Here is a 24218-nt window from a genome sequence, read left to right as displayed (position 1 = left end):
TGTGTGGATGGTGGAACGGTTAAAATCTGTCGAGAAATGTGGAATTTACAGAAGTTTGTATATTGCCCATTCAATTTCAACGGGGAAAAATTCCTGGCAATTCCAGGAAAAACTGAAATTTTTGGAAACAGGAAACAGGTTTTTGGCTTCAATATCCAGGGTGAGGAGAGTGTGTGGATGGTGGAACGGTTCAAATCGGGCCATAAAAATGTTCTGGAAAACCTGAAATTCCTGGTAATCAAGGAATTTTTGGAAGAAAAATGTCCCGGTCAAGCCAAACATTTGGATACTTGAATGGTTTGATCGGATAGAAACTGGGGGAGAAGAAGTCAAAAGGAAAAAGTGCAAAAGCAGTGTTGTTTAAAAATTGGAATTCCTGGTAATCAGGGGAAAACATTTAACCCAGAAACATTTTGGCTGGGTGAATGTAGTGTGTGGATGTTGGAACGGTTCAAATCTGTCGAGAAATGTGGGCTATGCAGAGGTGTGTATATTGCCCATTCAATTTCAACAGGGAAAAAAATCCTGGCAATTCCAGGAAAAACAGAAATTTGGGGAAAATAAAAAACAGGTTTTTGGCTTCAATGTTCAGGGTGAGGAGAGTGTGTGGATGGTGGAACGGTTCAAATAGGGCCATAAAAAATGTTCTGGAAAACCTGAAATTCCTGGTAATCAAGGAATTTTTGGAAGAAAAATGTCCCGGTCAAGCCAAACATTTGGATACTTGAATGGTTTGATCGGATAGAAACTGGGGGAGAAGAAGTCAAAAGGAAAAAGTGCAAAAGCAGTGGTGTTTAAAAATTGGAATTCCTGGTAATCAGGGGAAAACATTTAACCCAGAAACATTTTGGCTGGGTGAATGTAGTGTGTGGATGTTGGAACGGTTCAAATCTGTCGAGAAATGTGGGCTATGCAGAGGTGTGTATATTGCCCATTCAATTTCAACAGGGAAAAAAATCCTGGCAATTCCAGGAAAAACAGAAATTTTGGGAAAATAAAAAACAGGTTTTTGGCTTCAATGTTCAGGGTGAGGAGAGTGTGTGGATGGTGGAACGGTTCAAATAGGGCCATAAAAAATGTCCTGGAAAACCAGAAATTCCTGGTAATCAAGGAATTTTTGGAAGAAAAATGTCCCGGTCAAGCCAAACGTTTGGATACTTTAGTGGTTACGCTCGGATAAAAACTGGGGGAGAATAAATCAAAAGGAAAAAGTGCAAAAGCAGTGGAGTGTAAAAGCCAGAATTCCTGGATGGTGGAACAGTTCAAATCGGGCCATAAAAAATGTCCTGGAAAACCTGAAATTCCTGGTAGTCAAGTCGATTGTTTTGATACTTGAACGGTTACAATCGGATATAAACTGGGGGAGAAGAAGTCAGAGGGAAAAAGTGCAAAAGCAGTGGAGTTTAAAAACCGGAATTCCTGGTAATTAGGGACATTTTTTTAACCCAGAAACATTTTGGCTGGATGAGTGGAGTGTGTGGATGGTGGAACGGTTAAAATCTGTCGAGAAATGTGGGATTTACAGAAGTTTGTATATTGCCCATTCAATTTCAACGGGGAAAAATTCCTGGCAATTCCAGGAAAAACAGAAATTTTTGGAAACAGGAAACAGGTTTTTGGCTTCAATATCCAGGGTGAGGAGAGTGTGTGAATGGTGGAACGGTTCAAATCGGGCCATAAAAATGTTCTGGAAAACCTGAAATTCCTGGTAATCAAGGAATTTTTGGAAGAAAAATGTCCCGGTCAAGCCAAACATTTGGATACTTGAATGGTTTGATCGGATAGAAACTGGGGGAGAAGAAGTCAAAAGGAAAAAGTGCAAAAGCAGTGGTGTTTAAAAATTGGAATTCCTGGTAATCAGGGGAAAACATTTAACCCAGAAACATTTTGGCTGGGTGAATGTCGTGTGTGGATGTTGGAACGGTTCAAATCTGTCGAGAAATGTGGGCTATGCAGAGGTGTGTATATTGCCCATTCAATTTCAACAGGGAAAAAAATCCTGGCAATTCCAGGAAAAACAGAAATTTGGGGAAAATAAAAAACAGGTTTTTGGCTTCAATGTTCAGGGTGAGGAGAGTGTGTGGATGGTGGAACGGTTCAAATCGGGCCATAAAAAATGTTCTGGAAAACCTGAAATTCCTGGTAATCAAGGAATTTTCGGAAGAAAAATTTCCCGGTCAAGCCAAACGTTTGGATACTTTAGTGGTTACGCTCGGATAAAACCTGGGGGAGAATAAATCAAAAGGAAAAAGTGCAAAAGCAGTGGAGTGTAAAAGCCAGAATTCCTGGATGGTGGAACAGTTTAAATCGGGCCATAAAAAAGGTCCTGGAAAACCTAAAATTCCTGGTAATCAATGACATTTTTGGAAGGAAAATTTCCTGGTCAAGCCGAACGTTTACGATCGGATAAAAACTGGAGGTGAAGAAAAAGGGGGAAAAAAAGGAAAAAGTACAAAAGCAGTGGTGTTTAAAAGCCGAAATTCCTGGTAATCAGGGGGAAAAAATTGGCTGGGTAGGTGGAGTGTGTGGACGGTGGAACGGTTTGAATCGGGTGAGAACTGTGGGAGTTTGAAAATTGGCATTCATTTTCAGTGGGGAAAAATGTCCCGTAAATCCTGGAAATCCTGGTAATCGATTCGTTTTGATATTCAAACGGTTCTGATCAGAAGAAGTGGAAGAATAACAAGCATGTCGGTGTAGAAGCGTAATATGTGTGAGTGTATTGGCATTCACACAATAATAACAAAGAAGACTAAAACAGGGACACCATTAAAATCTTGTATCGGGCCCCAAACAAGACAACACACAAAGCCAGGGGCCCCACTCCGTGTCTTCCTTTATCCATGTTGGGTCATGTGACAAAAGCCTTCACCTGACAGCGGAAACTCCTCCCCTCTCCACGAAACACGCCATAATCTTCACTCTCTCTCATGACGCACGAGGGCGAGCAGAAATAGCTCTGACAGACGCAGGCATTCCCTCCCGTTTCACGTCACCGGCGCTCGCCTCACCCAAACGGGGTCAGGCGCCTACCAAACCTGTTTCCACCTGGCTCCGTATTCTGTTTGGGGTGGAAACAAAGACCCGTGACTTCCCGCCCGGAGGGCGTCTTGAGTCAGGACATGTAAAGACCCAAAAGGTCACGGCGCCATCCACAGCGCCACCGCGTGACAATGAAGAGATGATGATTATGTTCATTCGGGGATGACATTGAAACGTTGCTATGGTGTCAGATTGACAGCACACACAAACAACATCATTAAAAATGCGTTTGAAAAAAGGTTCCTTTTCTATGACCTTGGAGAGTGGCGTCCAAGCCCCCCCGTCATCTTTGAAGTTAGCGCTCCCTCCAGCGTCCGCCTCCGCTTCTCGGCGTTTCACAAAGGAGACGGAGATACATCCATCCGTCCTGCCGCTGCCACGGCAACAAGACCTGTGAGGTCAATGTGGCCGAGAGCAGAAATAATTCTATTTAGAGCGCATGCTTTGGCTGAATGAAGAAAGGCCTGGTTCAGGCCGGAGAAAGTCTTTGTTGAAAAGCCCGGAAACAATTCGACTAAACTGCAATATTGTGTTTTGATAACATAGGCAAGTGTACACGAGTGCCGATATTATAAAAACACTCATTTTAAAATCAATACAAGAATGTGGTTTATACCACCATAATGTAAAAGCTTGAATTGGAATTTTACATTGATTTACAGTTATGTATAAAATACACTAGTAAATTAATCAATAAAAATTAACAAGGAATAGTGTGTATAAAAACCTTCAAACAAACAAATAAATTGAATGAGTTACCATTAATCTGTTAAAATTGAATTTCTAAATAAACATAACGGATGCATTCTAAAAATAATTTGGAAACAACATTAAACTATGTACTACAAATAATCTGTACAATGTATGAGAATATACTAACGGTGTTGTATCAAACAATCAGGCAATCGAACTTTAGTAACTGAGCACTTTTCATGCACACAGACAATCTGCAAACAACGACAACAAAGAAACCACACACAGAGCACTAATGGCAGCTACAAAACAAAAAAAGGCATGCACACTGAGGAATCACTAAAAAAAATAGTCATCTAAAAAAAATGATATAAAGTAAAATGTTTAGATGTATGTAAAACTGCCATATACAGTAATATATCAATAAAATAGTCTAAAAATAGAAGTAATAATAGCAAGAAATTAAATGGGAAATGACATTATGAAAATTATGAAAACTAGCAACCCTAGGAGACATTATACTTCAGTAAAATGCTGCCCTCTAGTGGATGAAGTACCAAATTGAGCCGTTTTTAAAGTGTGTAAAAAATGTATATTCGATTTTAGGGTTACAGAAGTAAATATAGCAAGGTGAAAAAATATTGAGTAACTAAAAGAAATATATTAGAACCTCTGTCATGAAATCAAGGTGAGAAATGTCGAATCGTCGATCACTTTTTAGTAAATAATCTGAAATCCCAAATAATAATAATAATAACTATATATATATATATATGCATATGCATATATACAGTATATATATACATACATACATACATATAGATATACATATATATACAGTGTATACACATATATATACATACATACATATATATATACACATGTATATACACATATATACATACATACATATATATACACTACCGTTCAAAAGTTTGGGGTCACATTGAAATGTCCTTATTTTTGAAGGAAAAGCACTGTACTTTTCAATGAAGATAACTTTAAACTAGTCTTAACTTTAAAGAAATACACTCTATACATTGCTAATGTGGTAAATGACTATTCTAGCTGCAAATGTCTGGTTTTTGGTGCAATATCTACATAGGTGTATCGAGGCCCATTTCCAGCAACTATCACTCCAGTGTTCTAATGGTACAATGTGTTTGCTCATTGGCTCAGAAGGCCCTTGTGCAGTCATGCTCACACATCTGAAAACAGTTTAGCTCATTACAGAAGCTACAAAACTGACCTTCCTTTGAGCAGATTGAGTTTCTGGAGCATCACATTTGTGGGGTCAATTAAACGCTCAAAATGGCCAGAAAAAGATAACTTTCATCTGAAATTCGACAGTCTATTCTTGTTCTTAGAAATGAAGGCTATTCCACAAAATTGTTTGGGTGACCCCAAACTTTTGAACGGTAGTGTATAAACACATACATACTGTACATATACATACATACACATATATACATACTGTACATACATACACATTAGGGGTGTAACGGTACGTGTATTTGTATTGAACCGTTTTGGTACAGGGGTTTCGGTTCGGTTCGGAGCTGTACCGAACGAGTTTCCACACGAACATATTAAATAGCTAAAGTCTTAACAAGCTGCGCCGCTTTCTGCGTCTGTCTCTGTCAGTACTCTACACAGCACCCAGCATTGTCAGACCCACACAACCATCTGATTGGTTACACGCAGAGCGGTAACAGCCAATCAACAGTGCGTATTCATAGCGGTAACAGCCAATCAGCAGTGCGTATTCAGAGCGCATGGAGTCAGTCCTCCAGCGTTGTGATGAGCAGGTAGGTGTTTAGCAGGTAAGCATCAGGCAGCGGAATCTCGCCAAATGACCTCCCAGTCAACTACTAGTAACATCACTATGAGCCCGTTGACCTTCTAGAAATATAAAAGGCAGCTCAGCTCGCTCGCAGCTCTGGCTTGAGGTGAAGGCTAATTAGCTTTTAGCGTAACGTTAGCTCATTTTGCGGTGTGTGTCTGTGTGTGTGTGTGTGTGTGTGTGTGTGTGTGTGTGTGTGTGTGTGTGTGTTATGGACAGCAAAGCCCTGTCTGTCTGTTATTTCACTTTACTTGTTCCTGTGTTGATTGAGCTGTGTTGAAGCAGCAAAAAAGGACATTGTTAAATGAAGAGTTTCTGTCTCTGATAGTTGATATAATAATGTAACTGCATCATAAAGCCTACATGAACTCCATGGTGTTCAGGGATGAATAGTCTCTCCTATTGCTATTGTACTACTTTTTCAGCTATAGTTACATTAATCATTAGTAATGCAGCAGCCTAGTTTTGAATGGCAGGGTCCCTGCTATCACTTGTTGATAAAAATATAACATTTACATAATAAAAATCAACTACAGGCTTCCCAAATGCTGTAATAAATTAAGCAGGATTAGTTGACTTGAAACTGTTTAATGTTGCACTTTTTATATGTAGAAGAAGTTTTGTCATTTTATTTTAGCAATAACTTGAGGCAGTTTAATGTTGATTAACATGGGCAGAAATATTATAGTGTTCCCAATGTTAAAAGGATAAAGCCATTGTTTACAAATTTGGTAAATAAATGACCAAAAAATTTATATTTTGTTGTTTTCTTACTGTACCGAAAATGAACCGAACCGTGACCTCCAAACCGAGGTACGTACCGAACCGAAATTTGGATGTACCGTTACACCCCTAATACACATACATACATGCACATACATATACATACATACATACATACACATACATACATACATATACATACATACTGTCAAGCGTTTTGCTTTTATGCTGTAAATTATCCCACATTTGAAAGGATGCACCAATGCTGAATGTGGCTTCTGGATTTCACTCAAAACACCAGACTGTTGTTATTTCTTTCTACACATATATACATTCTACACATGCTACACATACATACATACATACACTACCGTTCAAAAGTTTGGGGTCACATTGGAATGTCCTTATTTTTGAAGGAAAAGCACTTTACTTTTCAATGAAGATAACTTTAAACTAGTCTTAACTTTAAATAAATACACTCTATACATTGCTAATGTGGTAAATGACTATTCTAGCTGCAAATGTCTGGTTTTTGGTGCAATATCTACATAGGTGTATACAGGTATATACACCTATGTAGATATTGCACCAAAAACTATAGAGGCCCATTTCCAGCAACTGTCACTCCAGTGTTCTAATGGTACAATGTGTTTGCTCATTGGCTCAGAAGGCTAATTGATGATTAGAAAACCCTTGTGCAATTATGTTCACACATCTGAAAACAGTTTAGCTCGTTACAGAAGCTAAAACACTGATCTTCCTTTGAGCAGATTGAGTTTCTGGAGCATCACATTTGTGGGGTCAATTAAACGCTCAAAATGGCCAGAAAAAGAGAACTTTCATCTGAAACTCGACAGTCTATTCTTGTTCTTAGAAATTATGGCTATTCCACAAAATTGTTTGGGTGACCCCAAACTTTTGAACGGTAGTGTACATACATACATACATATATATAAATATATATATATATATATATATATATATATATATATATATATATATATATATATATATATATATATATATATATATATATATATATATATATATATATATATATATATATATATATATACACTACTACCGTTCAAAAGTTTGGGGTCACCCAAACAGTTTTGTGGAATAGCCTTCATTTCTAAGAACAAGAATAGACTGTCGAGTTTCAGATGAAAGTTCTCTTTTTCTGGCCATTTTGAGTGTTTAATTGACCCCACAAATGTGATGCTCCAGAAACTCAATCTGCTCAAAGGAAGGTCAGTTTTGTAGCTTCTGTAACGAGCTAAACTGTTTTCAGATGTGTGAGCATGATTGCACAAGGGTTTTCTAATCATCAATTAGCCTTCTGAGCCAATGAGCAAACACATTGTACCATTAGAACACTGGAGTGATAGTTGCTGGAAATGGGCCTCGATACACCTATGTAGATATTGCACCAAAAACCAGACATTTGCAGCTAGAATAGTCATTTACCACATTAGCAATGTATAGAGTGTATTTCTTTAAAGTTAAGACTAGTTTAAAGTTATCTTCATTAAAAAGTACAGTGCTTTTCCTTCAAAAATAAGGACATTTCAATGTGACCCCAAACTTTTGAACGATATATATATATATATATATATAAATATATATATATATCAGTGGCGTGCCGTCACTAGAGGCAGGGCCTCACCTGCCATCATGGAAAGAAAAAAAAAAGTAAAAAGAAAAAGAAAAATTTTTTTTTATATGTATCCAGTGATTATACTGAAGTTATTTTCCATTTAACTTCACCAGTTTTAGATTATTTTTATTTTCACATTTGCCGTTCAAATACTGAGAAGAGACGGTGCGGTGATCAGCAGCCAGTTGAGGCACGTCACTGATTTGTGCCTCAACATGGATTGCGCAATGACTCGGCTAACTGCTGGCCTGCTGTGCAGTGAGACCGTATTGCTATATGAATTATATTATACATTTCCATAGTTTAGTTAGCTGAGGTATATAATGTACAGTGTATTTTGTCAACAACTGTATGTGTGTAACGTATTTTTAGTGCTGAGCATTCATAAAACTCTGCTGCGAAGACACACTGTGTGAGGCTCGTCTCATAACCCCGCCTCCTGGTGCCAAGCAACTCCGCCGCAGAATGCACCGCCCGACGGGAGCGCCACGGCCACACCAACCAAAGCCCACACCCAAACCCTCCACGTGCAAGACCGAATCCACCCAAAAAAAGTCACTTAACAAGAAGCCAAAAAGTGCAAAAACAACAATGCTCGCGCTGCAGGAGCCGCGAATGACCGCAGGGACACAACATTAGGTACACCTGCACTGCAGGTTCATATGTTTGTAAATCTGACTGTGACGATGCAGTCGTGCCTCACCAGACATTAACCTCACCGCACGCCACTGATTATATATATATATATATATATATATATATATATATATATATATATATACATACATACATACATACATAATATATACATATATATATATATATATATATATATATATATATATATATATATATATATATATAATAAAATAAATATATATAGAGCTAGAATTCACTAAAAGTCAAATATTTCTTATATATATATATATATATATATATATATATATATACATATATATATATATGTATGTATATATCTATATACATATATATATATATATATACATATATACACACATATATATATATATATATATATATATATATATATATATATATATATATATATATATATATATTATCTAAAAGAAAAATCACACATAAGGCAAATTAACACATGCATATTAACAAAAGAGCTTAGAAATAGCCAATGTCAAAATGTTTGCTAATATTGAAAACATATGTACAACATTACCAAGGTAATATCACATTAATTGTATCCAAAATCAGGTGAAAGTATTTACTATTTCTTATTTAATTAAAAAAAAATTGAATGTAATGGTAAAATACAGTATAAAAAACTGATCTAAAAATCTCCCCACATTAAGGAATTGAATGCATAATAACCAAATATCTCAGTAATAGCCAATGACAAAATATTTACTAATCATACAAAATATGTACTTAAGTAATATCACTTAAAATGCATCTAAAATTAGGTAAAAATATTTCCTATTTAATAGAAACATGTGTCCTCCCTGAGCTGCTACCTTATTTCGGTGGAGGTGTTTGCGGGTCCCAATGATCCTAGGAGCTATGTTGTCCGGGGCTTCTGTTGCCTCTGGTAGGGTCTCCCAAGATAAACAGGTTCTAGGTGAGGGACCAGACAAAGAGCAGCTCAAAGACTACTATGAACAGACATAATCAAGGATCGAAGTTTCCCTCGCCCCGACGGGGGCCACCAGGGCCCCCCTCTGGAGCCAGGCCTGGAAGTGGGGCTTGATGGAAAAGCACCTGGTGGCCAAGACTTTCCCCATGGGGCCCAGCCAGGCACACCCATCGGAGGGGCAATAGAAGTCGGGTGCTTCGTGAGCTAGGCGGAAGTCGAAGGCAGGGCTCTTGGTGGTCAGATCCTCAGCTGCAGAAGCTGGCTCTTGGGACGTGGAATGTCTCCTCCCTGGGGGGGGAAGGAGCCTGACCTGGTGCGCGAGGTAGAGAAGTTCCGGCTGGATCTAGTGGGTCTCACCTCGATGCACAGCAAAGGCTCTGGAACCACTCTTCTCGAGAGGGGATAAAGTCTCTTTCAGTCTGGCTTTGCCAGCAGTGAGAGGCAACGAGCAATACTTGTTGCCCCGCAGCTCAGAGCCTGTACGTTGGAGTTTAACCCAGTGGACGAGAAGGTAGTTTCCCTCCGCCTCCGGGTGAGGGAACGGGTCCTGACTGTTGTTTGTGCTTACGCACCAAACAGCAGTGCAGAGTAACCTGCCCTTTTTGGAGTCCCAAAAGGGCGCCCTCGGGTGATTCCTTTGTTTTACTGGGGGACTTCAAAGCTCCCGTTGGCAACAAAAGTGAGACCTGATTGGGAGAAACAACCGCCCGGATCTGAACCAGAGTGGTGTTTTGTTATTGGACTTTTGTGCTCGTCACAGATTGTCCATAACAAACACCATGTTCAAACATAAGGGTGTCCATATGTGCACTTGGTACCGGGACACCCTATGTTGCAGTTTGATGATCAACTTTGCGGTTGTATCATTGGAATTACGGTCTCATGTTTTGGACACTCCGGTGAAGAGAGGGGCACAGCTTTCAAACGATCACCACCTGATGGTGAGTCAGCTCCGATGGTGGGGGAGGATGCCGGACAGCCCTGGAAGGCCAAACGCATAGTGAGGGTGTGCTGGGGACGTCTGGCAGAGTCTCCCGTCAGAGACTGTTTCAAGTCCCACCTCCAGAAAAACTTCCAACATGTTACGAGGGAGGCGCTGGACATTGAGTCAGAGTGGACCTTGTTCCGTGCCTCTATTGTCAAGGCAGCCGATCGGAGCTATGGCCGCAAGGCTGCCGATACCTGCCGTGGCGGTAATCCCAGCCGTCACGCTGAAAAAGTCCAATCGGGTCCTTTTGGCTCATGGGACTCCGGAGACAGCGCACAGGTACCAACAGGCCAAGCGGTGTGCAGCTTTGGCAGTTGCAGGACAAACACTCGGATATAGGAGGAGTTCGGCGAAGCCATGGATAACGATTTACGGACAGCTTCGAAGCGATTCTGGACCATCATCCATCGCTTCAGGAGGTGGAAGCAGTGCACTGTCAACACCGTGTATAGTTCGAACGGTATGCTGCTGACTTCAACTGGGGATGTTGCAGATCGGTGGGGGAATACTTTGAAGACCTCCTCAATCCCATCTACACGTCTTCCTATGAGGAAGCAGTGCCTGAGGAGTCTGTGGTGAACTCTCCTATTTCTGGGGCTGAGGTTGCCGAATGTCATTAAGAAGCCCCTCCGGCGTAGTCTCCTCTCTAGTACACCTGACTAGACCTCACCGGGAAGGCTGAGGACTGTGATAGTTGGAACACACCCTATGTTTCCTCTTCTTAAAGCCAATCGAGAGGTACCACCCCCGATGTCCATGCGATGTTGTAGAGTCTTGTCAACCAAGACAGCCCCAAAGCATCCAGAGCCTTAAGGAACTCCAGGCGGATCTCATCCACCCCCGGGGCCTTGCCACCGAGGAGCTTTTTAACTACCTCATACACTATATTGCCAAAAGTATTTGGCCACCTGCCTTGACTCACATATAAACTTGAGGTGCCATCCCATTTCTAACCCATAGGGTTCAATATGATGTCGGTCCACCTTGTGCAGCTATTACAGCTTCAACTCTTCTGGGAAGGCTGTCCACAGGGTTGCGGAGTGTGTTTATAGGAATGTTTGACCATTCTTCCAAAAGCGCGTTGGTGAGGTCACACATCAATGTTGGTCGAGAAGGCCTGGCTCTCAGTCTCCGTTTAATTAATCCCAAATGTGTTTTATCGGGTTCAGGTCAGGACTCTGTGCAGGCCAGTCAAGTTCATCCACACCTGACTGTATCATCCATGTCTTTACGGACCTTGCTTTGTGCACTGGTGCACAGTCATGTTGGAAGAGGAAGGGGCCCGCTCCAAACTGTTCCCACAAGGTTGGGAGCAGGGATTTGTCCAAAATGTTTTGGTATCCTGGAGCATTCAAAGTTCCTTTCACAGGAACTAAGTGGCCAAGCCCAACTCCTGAAAAACAACCCCACACTATAATTCCTCCTCCACCGAATATCACACTCGGCACAATGCAGTCCGAAATGTAGCGTTCTCCTGGCAACCTCCAAACCCAGACTCGTCCATCAGATCTCTAGATGGAAAAGCGTGATTCATCACTACAGGAAACGCGTCTCCACTGCTCTAGAGTCCAGTGGCGACGTGCTTTACACCACTGCATCCCACGCTTTGCATTGGACTTGGTGATGTATGGCTTAGATGCAGATGCACGGCCATGGAAACACATTTCCTGAAGCTCTCTGCGTACTGTACGTGGGCTAATTGGAAGGTCACATGAAGTTTGGAGCTCTGTAGCAACTGCCTGTGCAGAAAGTGGGGCAACCTTTTTGCACTATGCACTGACCCCTCTCTGTCAGTTTACGTGGCCTACCACTTGGTGGCTGAGTTGCTGTTGTTCCCAAACTCTTTCATTTTCTTACAATAAAGCCGACAGTTGACTTTGGAACATTTAGGAGCGAGGACATTTCACGACTGGATTTGTTGCACAGGGGGCATCCTATGACCGTTCCATGCTGGAAATCACTGAGAGCGGCCCATTCTTTCACAAATGTCTCCATGCCTAAGTGCTTGATTTTATACACCTAGAGTGATTAGGTCACCTGATTCTGATCATTTGGATGGGTGGCCAAATACTTTTGCCAATATAACCCACATGTAATAAACATTGACCAAAAAACATAGACTGACATTTATGTGAATATTTAAAAGAGAAGAACGACAATCATAAACCAGCTGAATGTGATCCATATGTGTACTCGTTTCACCCAATGTGCTAATATTCAAACACGTCAGTCAGAATTTATTGCAATATGCTAAGATTCGAACTCGTTTTTCTTTCTTTCTAGTGATCCTTCAGTGTCAAAGTCGTCTGGTGTGTTTTTTTCCGTGTTTTGCAGAGTACCGTACCAACATCTGCAAGTTCCTCCTCCGTCCTATGTCAGTGAGGGCATTGTGTCTGCACTTGTCAGTCTCATTATTATGTTCTGTCTGGCGGGCGGGCGGGCCTGGCTGGTGGTCTTGATGTGAACTTGATGCTCACGAAGTCATGCGGCCGCCTGTGATGTGAGGAGCGTCAAGGGGCTTGTGTTGAATCTTTGCAAGCCACTTGTCAGCGCCTCTAATGAAAGTGGCGCTTTCCCCCCCCACCCCTCGGTGGCCTCTTTTTCATTAGCGGGGTCAGAGGCCGTCGCCTAAGGCTGAACCTAAACGGATAGACGGGTGAGAAAGATGGGGAGGGGGTAAACATTTGGTAGCGAAAGAGCGGACATTGTTAGATCAAACGTTTTGCACAAATATTGAACATGAAAACCCATGAATCAAAGACATTAAGTGTTGTCTATTATGTCCGTGGAAACACAGATGTGGTCCAAAAAGGGTAAAACCGCCATCCCTTTCTTCTTCCCCTTCGCCCCCGGCCTCTTGCACATGAAAGGGGGCCGCACAGGGCCTAAGGATGGCCAGTGGGGCGTGTGCTATGCGAGGGCCCCAGGCCCAGACACAACACAACACACACAACTCCACAGGCCTCCACAGCTGGGCTGGAATGTGACCCGCTTCAGATTTTAAGGCCAGACGGGGCCCATTTGGTGTGTGTGTGAAAATAAAAGACATCAACCTCAGACAGACCAAATTGCCCTCTATCGGGGATATTCAAATAAATTGTTTTGGGGGCCCACATAGCTAGAAAGCTAAAGACCGGGGCGTCAGACTTCCTCCTATTAGTCCTATTTTGTATATCCCGGAGAACCAGCGTCCTCTACAGTAGACATTTCATTTTAGTCTACTTATTTTTGTCAGGGCTACAGGAGTACTCTGCTGGTTTTTTTGGCAAAAAAAAAAATTCTCTTACAAGATGAATAGCCCGAATGATAAAAAAAAGAGAGGACCTAAAATGGAGCCTTGAGGAACACCACTAGTAAACCGTAAACCTAAAGATGTTAAACAAATGACTCCTGACTGCATCTGAAGCAAACAAGCTACAACAACAACTTAGTTACTAGTGTTGTCCCGATACCAATATTTCCGTACTGGTACCAAAATTATTTAGATACTTTTCGGTACTTTTCTAAATAAAGGGGCTTTATTTTAACAAAAAATCATAGGGTACATTAAACATATGTTTCTTATTGCAAGTTTGTCCTTAAATAAAATAGTAAACATACAAAACAACTTGTCTTTTATTAGTAAGTAAACAAACAAAGGCTCCTAATTTAGCTGCTGACATATGCAGTAACATATTGTGTCATTTTCCATTCTATTATTTTGTCAACATTATGAAGGACAAGTGGTAGAAAATGAATTATTAATCTACTTCTTCATTTACTGTTAATATCTGCTTACTTTCTCTTTTAACATGTTCTATCTACACTTCTGTTAAAATGTAATAATCACTTATTCTTCTGTTGTTTGGATACTTTACGTTAGTTTTGGATGATATCACAAATTTGGGTATCGATCCGATACCAAGTAGTTACAGGATCATACATTGGTCATGTTCAAAGTAGTCATGTGTTCAGGGACCATATTTCCTGAGTTTATAAACATAATTGTGGAGGGGGGCGTGGTCTGCGGGCCTGCCGCGGAGCGGGGTGTGTAAGGACCGGCATCGAAGTCAGCGGCAGGTGAGTAGATTGCCCAGCTGGGGCCTGTTATCTAATCACCTGTCGCCCTTATTAGCAGCAGCCGGAACGAGACACATGTTTGGGAGTTGGAGAGAGAGAGACACACGCACAGAGCCAGAAGGCAGAGACACGCCGGACTGAAAAGTCCTCAAAATATATACTGCTGAAAACCAAACGAGACTTGTGCATGTCAATAAGAGACTGGCTCAAACCTGTACACCGGGCTCACGAAAGATCTATTGGACTCAGGAGAACTCTCACAGCAGAGAGTCTTTCACAATTTAAAAAAAACTAAAGAAGATGTTGTGATGCCAAAAAATATTGACAAAATCATAGTAGTATCGACTAGATACGCTCTTGTACTTGGTATCATTAAAGTGGATGTCAGGTGTAGATCCACCAATGGCGTTTGTTTACATTTTGACGCCGGTGAGCTACACAGCGTGTAGTGAAGCATGTTTAGTAGGGCTGCGAATCTTTGGGTGTCCCACGATTCGATTCAATATCGTTTCTTGGGGTCACGATTCGATTCAAAATCGATTTTTTTCCGATTCAACGCGATTCTCGATTCAAGAACGATATTTTCCCGATTTTAAACGATTCTCTATTCATTCAATACATAGGATTTCAGCAGGATCTACCCCAGTCTGCTGACATGCAAACAGAGTAGTAGATTTTTGTAAAAAGCTTTTATAATTGTAAATGACAATGTTTTATCAACCGATTGCAATAATGTACATTTGTTTTAACTATTAAATTAACAAAAAATATGACTTATTTTATCTTTGAAAATATTGGACACAGTGTGTTGTCAAGCTTATGAGATGCGATGCAAGTGTAAGCCACTGTGACACTATTGTTCATTTATTTTTATTTTTATAAATGTCTAATGATAATGTCAATGAGGGATTTTTAATCACTGCTATGTTGAAATTGTAACTAATATTGATACTGTTGTTGATAATATTCATTTTTGTTTCACTACTTTTGGTTTGTTCTGTGTCGTGTTTGTGTCTCCTCTCAATTGCTCTGTTTATTGCAGTTCTGAGTGTTGCTGGATCGGGTTTGGTTTTGGAATTGGACTGCATTGTTATGGTATTGCTGTGTATTGTTTTGTTGGATTGATTAATTAAAAAAATTAAAAAAATATTAAAAAATAAAAAAATAAATAAATAAATTAAAATAAATAAAAATTGTAAATGAGAATTGATTCTGAATTACACAACATGAGAATCGCAATTCGAATTCGAATCGATTTTTTCCCACACCCCTAATGTTTAGCTATTCCTCGTCCTGCAGGGATGATACTTGTCAGAAACTTACTTTATTGGCAGACCGGTACTTTTCACAGGCGGTATAGTACCGAAAATGATTCATTAGTATTGCGGTACTATACTAATACCAGTATACCGTACAACCCTATTAGTTACATTACGAAAAATAATTTGTAAAAAGGAGAGGACTTAAAGGGGTGCCTTAAGGAACGCCTCAGTTATGTAAATCACAAGTCTGGACTCCAAGTGTTCTATGTCTGCTCGCAAGGTTGGTCCAAGTTCCCCTGTACAACAGGAGCACTCTAGTGTTTTTTTTTTAGGAATTTCCTGCAAAAAATTTTGTCTCCCAAGTTTTGACCTGAACTTGAGGGCCGGTATGATGTCATTCCCAGGCCGCCAGTTGAATAGCCCTGGCCTATATGATCAACTTTAGCAGGGACAACCATCACAAATCTCCTATAAATCATCTTTATTCGTTCATTATTGTTCCATATGGACACTAATACATCACAGTTAACATAGACATATATTTTTTAGATGTATAGCTTTACGTACTGCATACACTGCTCTATGAGACATAAGAGACAAATAAATACCGAGTAGTTGATGTACACAATCCTGTAGAGTAAATGATTCCGTAATGAAAGGAATCAAAGAGCTTATGGTTTCTGGTAGACATTCACAACATAGTACTATTTGGGGTTCAACCAAAAAAATCTAAGGGGAAAAAAACACCTCAGAAGTCAAACAGAACTTCGAAGCTGAACATCTGCAAAGGGGTGTCCCATTACAACGTTTCCACTTCAGATACCCTACCGATATTGGAGCCTTGAGTATTGGCCGAAATCAATCGGATACGATATCAGCACCAATCGTACTCCATGCTTTTATTATTTTGTAGTGTGAAATGTTAAACAACGGAAAACAATAGGTATGACAAACACTAATCTTATGATGGTAGTTGTTTTGGCGACTCCTGGTGGTCACAATAATTCATTAAGCTAATGACGCATTAAACTGAATGATGCGGAAACGTTGTAAATACTTTCTGCTTTGTATGTATAATTTCCAAATATAATTATTTGGCACATGTTTATATTGACAGATGGCATGTTTTAAACTGCAATATTGTTCAATTATGGACACTTATTATGAATGTCTAGCTAGTGCGCTATTGAATGCTTAGCTGCTGTGTAGCTGCTAGCTCCTAGTAGCTTATAGTTAACCATGTTTACCTTTTATAAAAGACTTCCCTAAACTTGTGAGTTTACCGGAGGACATTTAGCTGTTGGCCGGCTGTCCAGCTTTGCACAGGTAATGTCTAGCATGTGTGCTATTGTATGCTTAGCTGTTGTGTAGCTGCTAGCTCCTAGTAGCTTATAGCCAACCATGTTTAACTTTTATAAATGACTTCCCTAAACTTGTGAGTTTACCGGAGGACATATAGCTGTTGACTGACTGTCCAGCTTTGCACGTCTAGCTTGTGTGCTATTGTATGCTTAGCTGTTGTGTAGCTGCTAGCTCCTAATAGCTTATAGCCAACCATGTTTAACTTTTATAAATGACTTCCCTAAACTTGTGAGTTTACAGGACATTTAGCTATTGACTGACTGTCCAGCTTTGCACGTCTAGCTTGTGTGCTATTGTATGCTTAGCTGTTGTGTAGCTGCTAGCTCCTAGTAGCTTATAGCCAACCATGTTTAACTTTTATAAATGACTTCCCTAAACTTGTGAGTTTACCGGAGGACATTTAGCTGTTGACTGACTGTCCAGCTTTGCACATCTAGCTTGTGTGCTATTGTATGCTCAGCTGTTGTGTAGCTGCTAGCGCCTAGTAGCTTACAGCCAACCATGTTTATCTTTTATAAATGACTTCCCTAAACTTGTGAGTTTATCGGAGGACATTCAGCTGTTGACTGGCTGTCCAGCTTTGCACATGTCTAGCTTGTGTGCTATTGTATGCTTAGCTGCTGTGTAGCTGCTAACTCCTAGTAGCTTATAGCCAACCATGTTTATATTTTATAAAATAATTCCCTAAACTTGTGAGTTTACCGGAGGACATTTAGCTGTTGACTGGCTGTCCAGCTTTGCACAAGTAATGTCTAGCATGTGTGCTATTGTATGCTTAGCTGCTGTGTAGCTGCTAGCTCCCAGTAGCTGATAGCCAACCACGTTTACCTTTTATGAAAGACTTCCCTAAACTTGTGAGTTTATCGGAGGACATTTAGCTGTTGACTGGCTGTCCAGCTTTGCACAAGTAATGTCTAGCTTGTGTGCTATTGTATGCTTAGCTGTTGTGTAGCTGCTAGCTCCTAGTAGCTTATAGCCAACCATGTTTACCTTTTATAAAATACTTCCCTAAACTTGTGAGTTTACCGGAGGACATTTAGCTGTTGACTGCTGTATCAGAGATTCTAGATGCAAGCCGATATCATCCGTTATTTGTTTTTGTTGTCGTTGCTAATATCGGAGCGATATTCAATATCAATATCGGCTCGGTACACCCCTAGATGAAAGTAGCTTATTTTTAATAGCTATTTTGCAGTATAGATAACATCTATTTATGCTGCTTTGGCAGTTAGAATATTAAACAGTTACATTAAAAATTGCATAGTTAATAAAGATTATATAATGGGGAAACAAATTAATAGACTCTACATTATGTCTAACGGGGAGAAAAAACATTTTAAAATGAGAACAACTCGGAAGTCAACCAGCGTCACGGAAGCACATTTCTGTTGCTAAAGCAAGATGCTAACTTTTACTGAGTAAACCCGAACATTATTTTGTATAGGGTCTGTCAAATTTAACGAGTTAACTCGTTAGTGATTAATCCCAAAACATTATTGCATAGTCATGTGTAAACGCAGATTAATCAGGCAATTTATCTTGCCTTCAATTTGCATTAGTGTCAAAATATTAGTCATTTTTAAAGTTAATTTAAGTTATGTAAGCAAGTCATTTAGTTAAGTACAAAGAATCACAATTTAAAAGTGCGATTAATCGGATTTTAAATGATATATCATTTGACAGGACTATTTTAAATGGCTTTAAAGTGTCGGAAATATGATCGTTTTTCGATCTTTACCTCCCCCACCCCACGTTTAACAGTTACCTTGAAGCAAAAGTGACCCAAAAGTTGTATAAAACTCAGAAATAATCCCCAATAATCTGTGTTATTACTACACATATCTTGCAAGATTTCAACCAACCTTCTGACAGTTAAATCAAAAAGATTAACTCTCGTAGTCTGCATTTATTCTGCTTTTTGAGGTACCTACTTCCTCTAAAGCAGGGGTGTCCAAACTTTTTCCACTGAGGGCCGCACACTGAAAAATCAAAGCAAGCAGGGGCCATTTTGATATTTTTTATTTAAAAAACCAATACAATATATGTATAAAAAATATACATTTAGGCCTCCACTCAAGCTTGATCCCGGGTACCCCAAAGGGTTTTGGTCAAAAAAATATAAAAAATGTGTCATTATTCAGTATTATTATTTTTATTATTATTCAAGATTTAAATCTCTGGATAAACATTAGGTCTATCTGTCAATATAACGTTTTTAAAGATTTAAATTGTATGCTTTTTTTGTCAAAGAAAACCCAGTTTTTTATGGAAAAAACACAAAATATGCAATATTTTCACCCAATAACATTTTTAAGTGGAATATTTGACATTATATAATAATTGGAGCCTTAAAAAGGTCAATAACTCATAACACCATTGATTTTAATTCATTATTATTGTTTGAGCAATGACACTTAAAAACAAATCACACTAACATTATTGGGGATCCAAAAGGGTCCTACTCATTAAAGTGTTAAAAAATAAATTATAATTTTTTTTTACTGTTTACTTTTAACACAATAATCTCAATAATCTCAACTTCAGATCTATCCGCCAATTATAAATTTTATTGTTGTTTATGTTTTTTTTTTGTTCGTTTGAGGCCCTTCTTTAAAAAAAAACAGCTCAGTTTTTTATATGGCAAACAAAATATGCAACAGTTTCCCCAAAAAATATCTCAAAGTGGAATATTTAATGTGACGTAATTCGAGCCTTGAATAGGTCAATAATTCATAATGACATTGATTTTGATTCATTATTATTTTTTAAAGAAAGAAACAGTCTGCAGGGCAGCTTTGTGTTATTAGAGTAAACATTGCAACATTTTCTTGTTACATTTCACCTGTTTGCTCTTTTATACCATTTTTTATGTTTTTAATATTTTCCAATGGTATTTTTAAAATGTGCCGTGGGGCCGTTAAAAAATGACCTGCGGGCCGCAAATGGCTCCCGAGCCGCACTTTGGACACCCCTGCTCTAAAGGAAACTCGTCGTCTCGTAGTTATAACAAGCATATTGAAGAAGAAAGAAGCTGCTAAAGCCTGCACATAACTGAAGTAGCTTTGGAAAAAAAAAAAGGTTTCTTTATCTTTCTCAAGCTGTTGCACATCAGACTTTTGTAAATCCCTGATTTTAGATGGTAACTTTTAAAGGGGGACATCATCCACAATGTTTATGTTAACTTAAAGTACCACTGATAGTCACACACACACTAGGTGTGGTGAAATGACCCTCTGCATTTGACCCATCCCCTAGTTGAGGTGAGGGGAGCAGTGAGCAGCAGCGGTAGCCGCGCTCGGGAATCATTTTGGCGAGTTCACACCCAATTCCAACCTTTGATGCTGAGTGCCAAGCAGGGTGAGACGGGAAAACACACCGTTCTCTTTTATATTTGTTCTTAATAGTGAAAAACTGCTGGTACAAGGAGGCTAACAATGCAGATAATGGGGAGTCATCTACTGCTCTCTATGTTTTTGTTGCGGATAGCTATTGTTGGTATGTGTCTGTGAAAGTCATGTGTTATGGTAATGCTTAAAATGACCGAAATATTGTAAATATTACATGTAATCATGAATGTGCCTGTGTGTACAGCGTGTGTATACAAGGGTGTTGGAGGTTTTCTAGAGGGCTGTATAGGTGGAATAGATTGCATCTGAATGAACCCTATTGTTAGCCGCCTCTTACTAGAATTGTTTTACTATCTAGAATTTGTTGCAGATAGCTACTGTTGCTATGTGTCTGTGAAAGTCATGTGTTATTGTTATGCTTAAAATGACCGAAATACTGTAAATATTACATGTAATCATGAATGTGCCTGTGTATACAGCGTGTATAAACAAGGGTGTTGGAGGTTTTCTAGAGGGCTGTATAGGTGGAATAGATCGTATCTGAATTAACTTTATTGTTAGCTACTCCTCTTTGTGTTTGTCTTTGTTTTTAATGTCTATTTTCTATTTTCTGCTAGATTTACTCTCTATTTTATGCTGCAGCTGTCACATATACTGTAATATTGTACATGGTAATTGTTATATATTGTATATATGATATAGACATAATATAATATAATATATCAGTATATACTGTATAATATACTGTACATATATTATGTAAATATTACGTATATATGTTATAATTTATATCGCTATTTATACCTGCATTGTCCTTTCCATCCTTACACTTTCCATCATTGTAACTGAGCTACTGTGTGGAACAATTTCCCTTGTGGATCATTAAAGTTTGTCTAAGTCTAAGTCAGTCGCCTCTTACTAGAATTTTACTATTTAGAACACACATAAAAGAGAAAGAGAGGTGTGTTCTTGTCTGACATAGAGATTGTGGATTTTTTTAAAAAGTGCAGTTCTGACTGGTGGACTTGTCTGTACAATTGATAAAGATTGGTAACAATTATTAGTCTCCCTATTGAGTGCCGGGGAACTCTTTAAAGAAACCGCAGCTTTTCTTGTGGGCGACCTCGCGAAGTTTCCTGACCTTACGTGCGCCGGTGGAGCTAACGAAGCTGTCTGGCTGCAGGACCGCCATCCCGTTGTGAACTTCGCCCATGATGATGAGCGGGTTCTCGGCCATGGTGATATTGGGGCAGGGACAGTTCCAATCCATGTTTAGCAGAGTCACCTCCAAGGGTTCTTTCCCAAAGAACTTGAGACCCATCTTCTCGTCCTTCAGGATCTCCTCCACCGTCACCAGAGCGTGACCGGACTCTTGCTCCTCGGTCAGCTCCGTGACCCGTCCCAGGATGACGAAGTCACTCTTGCAGAAGCTTGTCACCATTTTCCCCCGAGGCTTGCAGGCCTTGCAATTGTGGTTCCTGGGAAAGGGGCACATTCCTTCGCAGGCCTCTTTGGACTCGAAGTTGTTCTCGTTGCCGCCGCATCCGCCGTAGACAAAGGACTGGCACTTTTTGAGGGCGTTGCTGTAGGCCCAGCGCTGCTCGTAGGCCTTGCATGGGCCTTGGAGACTGGGTAGGCTGCAAGGAGCCGCCAGCTCTCCTCCACACGATAGCATGCAGACATCGTAGGAGTCGAAGTGGTTCCGGTTCTTATTGCACTGGCTGTAGGTGAAGGTGAAGCAGTTGTTCCTGCTCGATTCGTAGTACCAGCTCATGCTCTCTTCGCCGCAGTCGTCCGTGTCTGGACCTTTCAAGCACTCTGCAGGTGGGAAGGGCAGATGAGTGTTATTGCCCCCTCCGTCCTTCCCCTTAGCCTCTCTCATGATCACCGCTAAAGGAAAGTGCGACGACACACTTCCTCCCACGTTTTTAGCCGTGCACGTATAGATCCCAGCATCCTGGAGCTGCGAGTTGTATATGACCAGCTGGCCGATGTTGGTGACCACGACGTTCCCCCGCACGTGGTTCGGTCTCATGACCACGTTGTCTTTGCCCTTCAGTTGTTTCTCCCAGGTGATTTCCGGAGGAGGCTTCCCGGAGACCTCGCACAGGAAGCTGGCCGTCTCGCCCACAAAAACAGCCTGCTGGGTGGGGCCGCTGTGGATGGTGGGAGGGTGGATGTCAGCCGGCAGGGTGGTCTGTAGAGCCGTGGTTGGATGGAGGGTGGTTTCCGCAGGGATTGGACTGGTGTTTGGCCAGGTCAGGTGGTACCTGTAGGTAGGTGGAGTAGGAAGAGAGTTAATCAGAGCTTCAAACCTACAGTTCTCTGATAACCTTCATACACATTTCAATAGTTTCCATTCATGTTGTCTCGCTACCAGAATTACAGGAGCTGATACAGATCTCGATAAATTTATACGATTCTTTCAATGATGAAAAAAAACAAAAAAACTAGGGCTTTCATTGTGAATGCATTGACTGTGAGTTATTTTAACAGCGCTAATTGTTTTTTTTTCATGCGTCCTGACTCCTTTTTGACCCTCGGTCCATTCCGTAGTTTGGGGATACATAAAGGCATTCAGTTACTACTGGGCCACAAGCCCGAAGATAGCAAGCAGAAATGCACAAAGAAAAGGGTGATTACGGAAATTTCAGATCCAAAGCCATGGCAAGTCGTTCTCCTGACAAAACAAGACCATTTTATCTTCGATTACCGTGAGACGCCGTCATTGGAGCGAACGCCTGCTAGGGCTCTTTGCCGCTTGCGGAGAGAAGGAGCTTCAGGTTCGTGTTCACAATACAGTTGAGTGCATCAATAACATAAAATGTTCAGTTCAGTTCAGTTTCAGTTTATTTCGAACATGCATACGAAAATATAGATTTTTACTCTAACTGCTTTAGTAAGATGGAATAAACGCTCGGCAGGAAAAAAAAGCCTGTAGAGAGAAAGTCTAGAGTCACTTTTTAATCGGAGACTTTGGTCAAAACATCAAACATCTCTTCTCATACCAATCACACCCTTCCGGCTTCACAATAATAGCGCTATGCATCCTGTCTAGCTGCCATAACAGACTGAAAAATGGTCATACATTACGATCATGCTTCGTCACAGATATTTGTAATGTAATCTGTGATATTTTTACTTACATAAATGTTTTCTGGCAGAGTGATATAAAGTATTTTATAACATGTTCTGATTGACAGTAGTCAATTACAGAATGTTTAGCAAACTGAGTATTATATGCAGAGATATGAGTACCATTAACTTGTACAACATGTAATGTACAGAATACCAGAGGCATTTATTCAGGTAGAAATATCACAGATTACATCACCAAACATCTTTGACAATCAAAGCATGATTGTAACAATTTTTTTTTTGTTATTAATGCGTGAAACTGGTATCTAAACATGGTGTAGCTTTGATTGATTGATTGATTGAGACTTTTATTAGTAGGTTGCACAGTGAAGTACATATTCCGTACAATTGACCACTAAATGGTAACACCCGAATAAGTTTTTCAACTTGTTTAAGTCGGGGTCCTCCTCTGAATGCAAGTGCTCTTCCAGCAGATACTGTATATTTATCCTGTATTCTTTCCCAATCTGGCAAAACACCAACACACTGCAG

General features: G+C 40.1%; 1 protein-coding gene across 3 annotated transcripts in view; it reads right to left on the bottom strand.

The window, feature by feature from the left end:
• Positions 1 to 24218, bottom strand: part of wfikkn2a (info WAP, follistatin/kazal, immunoglobulin, kunitz and netrin domain containing 2a) — a 76998-nt gene that overhangs the window by 18512 nt on the left and 34268 nt on the right. For 2 of the 3 annotated variants that reach the window (XM_062036558.1, XM_062036560.1), the window contains one exon: positions 16357 to 22858. In XM_062036558.1, the coding sequence (XP_061892542.1) occupies positions 21658 to 22858 (1201 nt within the window). In that variant the 3' untranslated portion in view covers positions 16357 to 21657. Of the gene's footprint in view, positions 1 to 16356; positions 22859 to 24218 lie in introns of those variants that run through there. The other variant, XM_062036559.1, reaches the window with a different exon arrangement.

This window comes from Entelurus aequoreus, linkage group LG25 (assembly GCF_033978785.1).
Source record: "Entelurus aequoreus isolate RoL-2023_Sb linkage group LG25, RoL_Eaeq_v1.1, whole genome shotgun sequence".
Taxonomy (NCBI): Eukaryota; Metazoa; Chordata; class Actinopteri; order Syngnathiformes; family Syngnathidae; genus Entelurus; species Entelurus aequoreus.
Note: the sequence above shows the minus strand (reverse complement) of the source record. Positions and strands in the feature narration are given on the sequence as shown.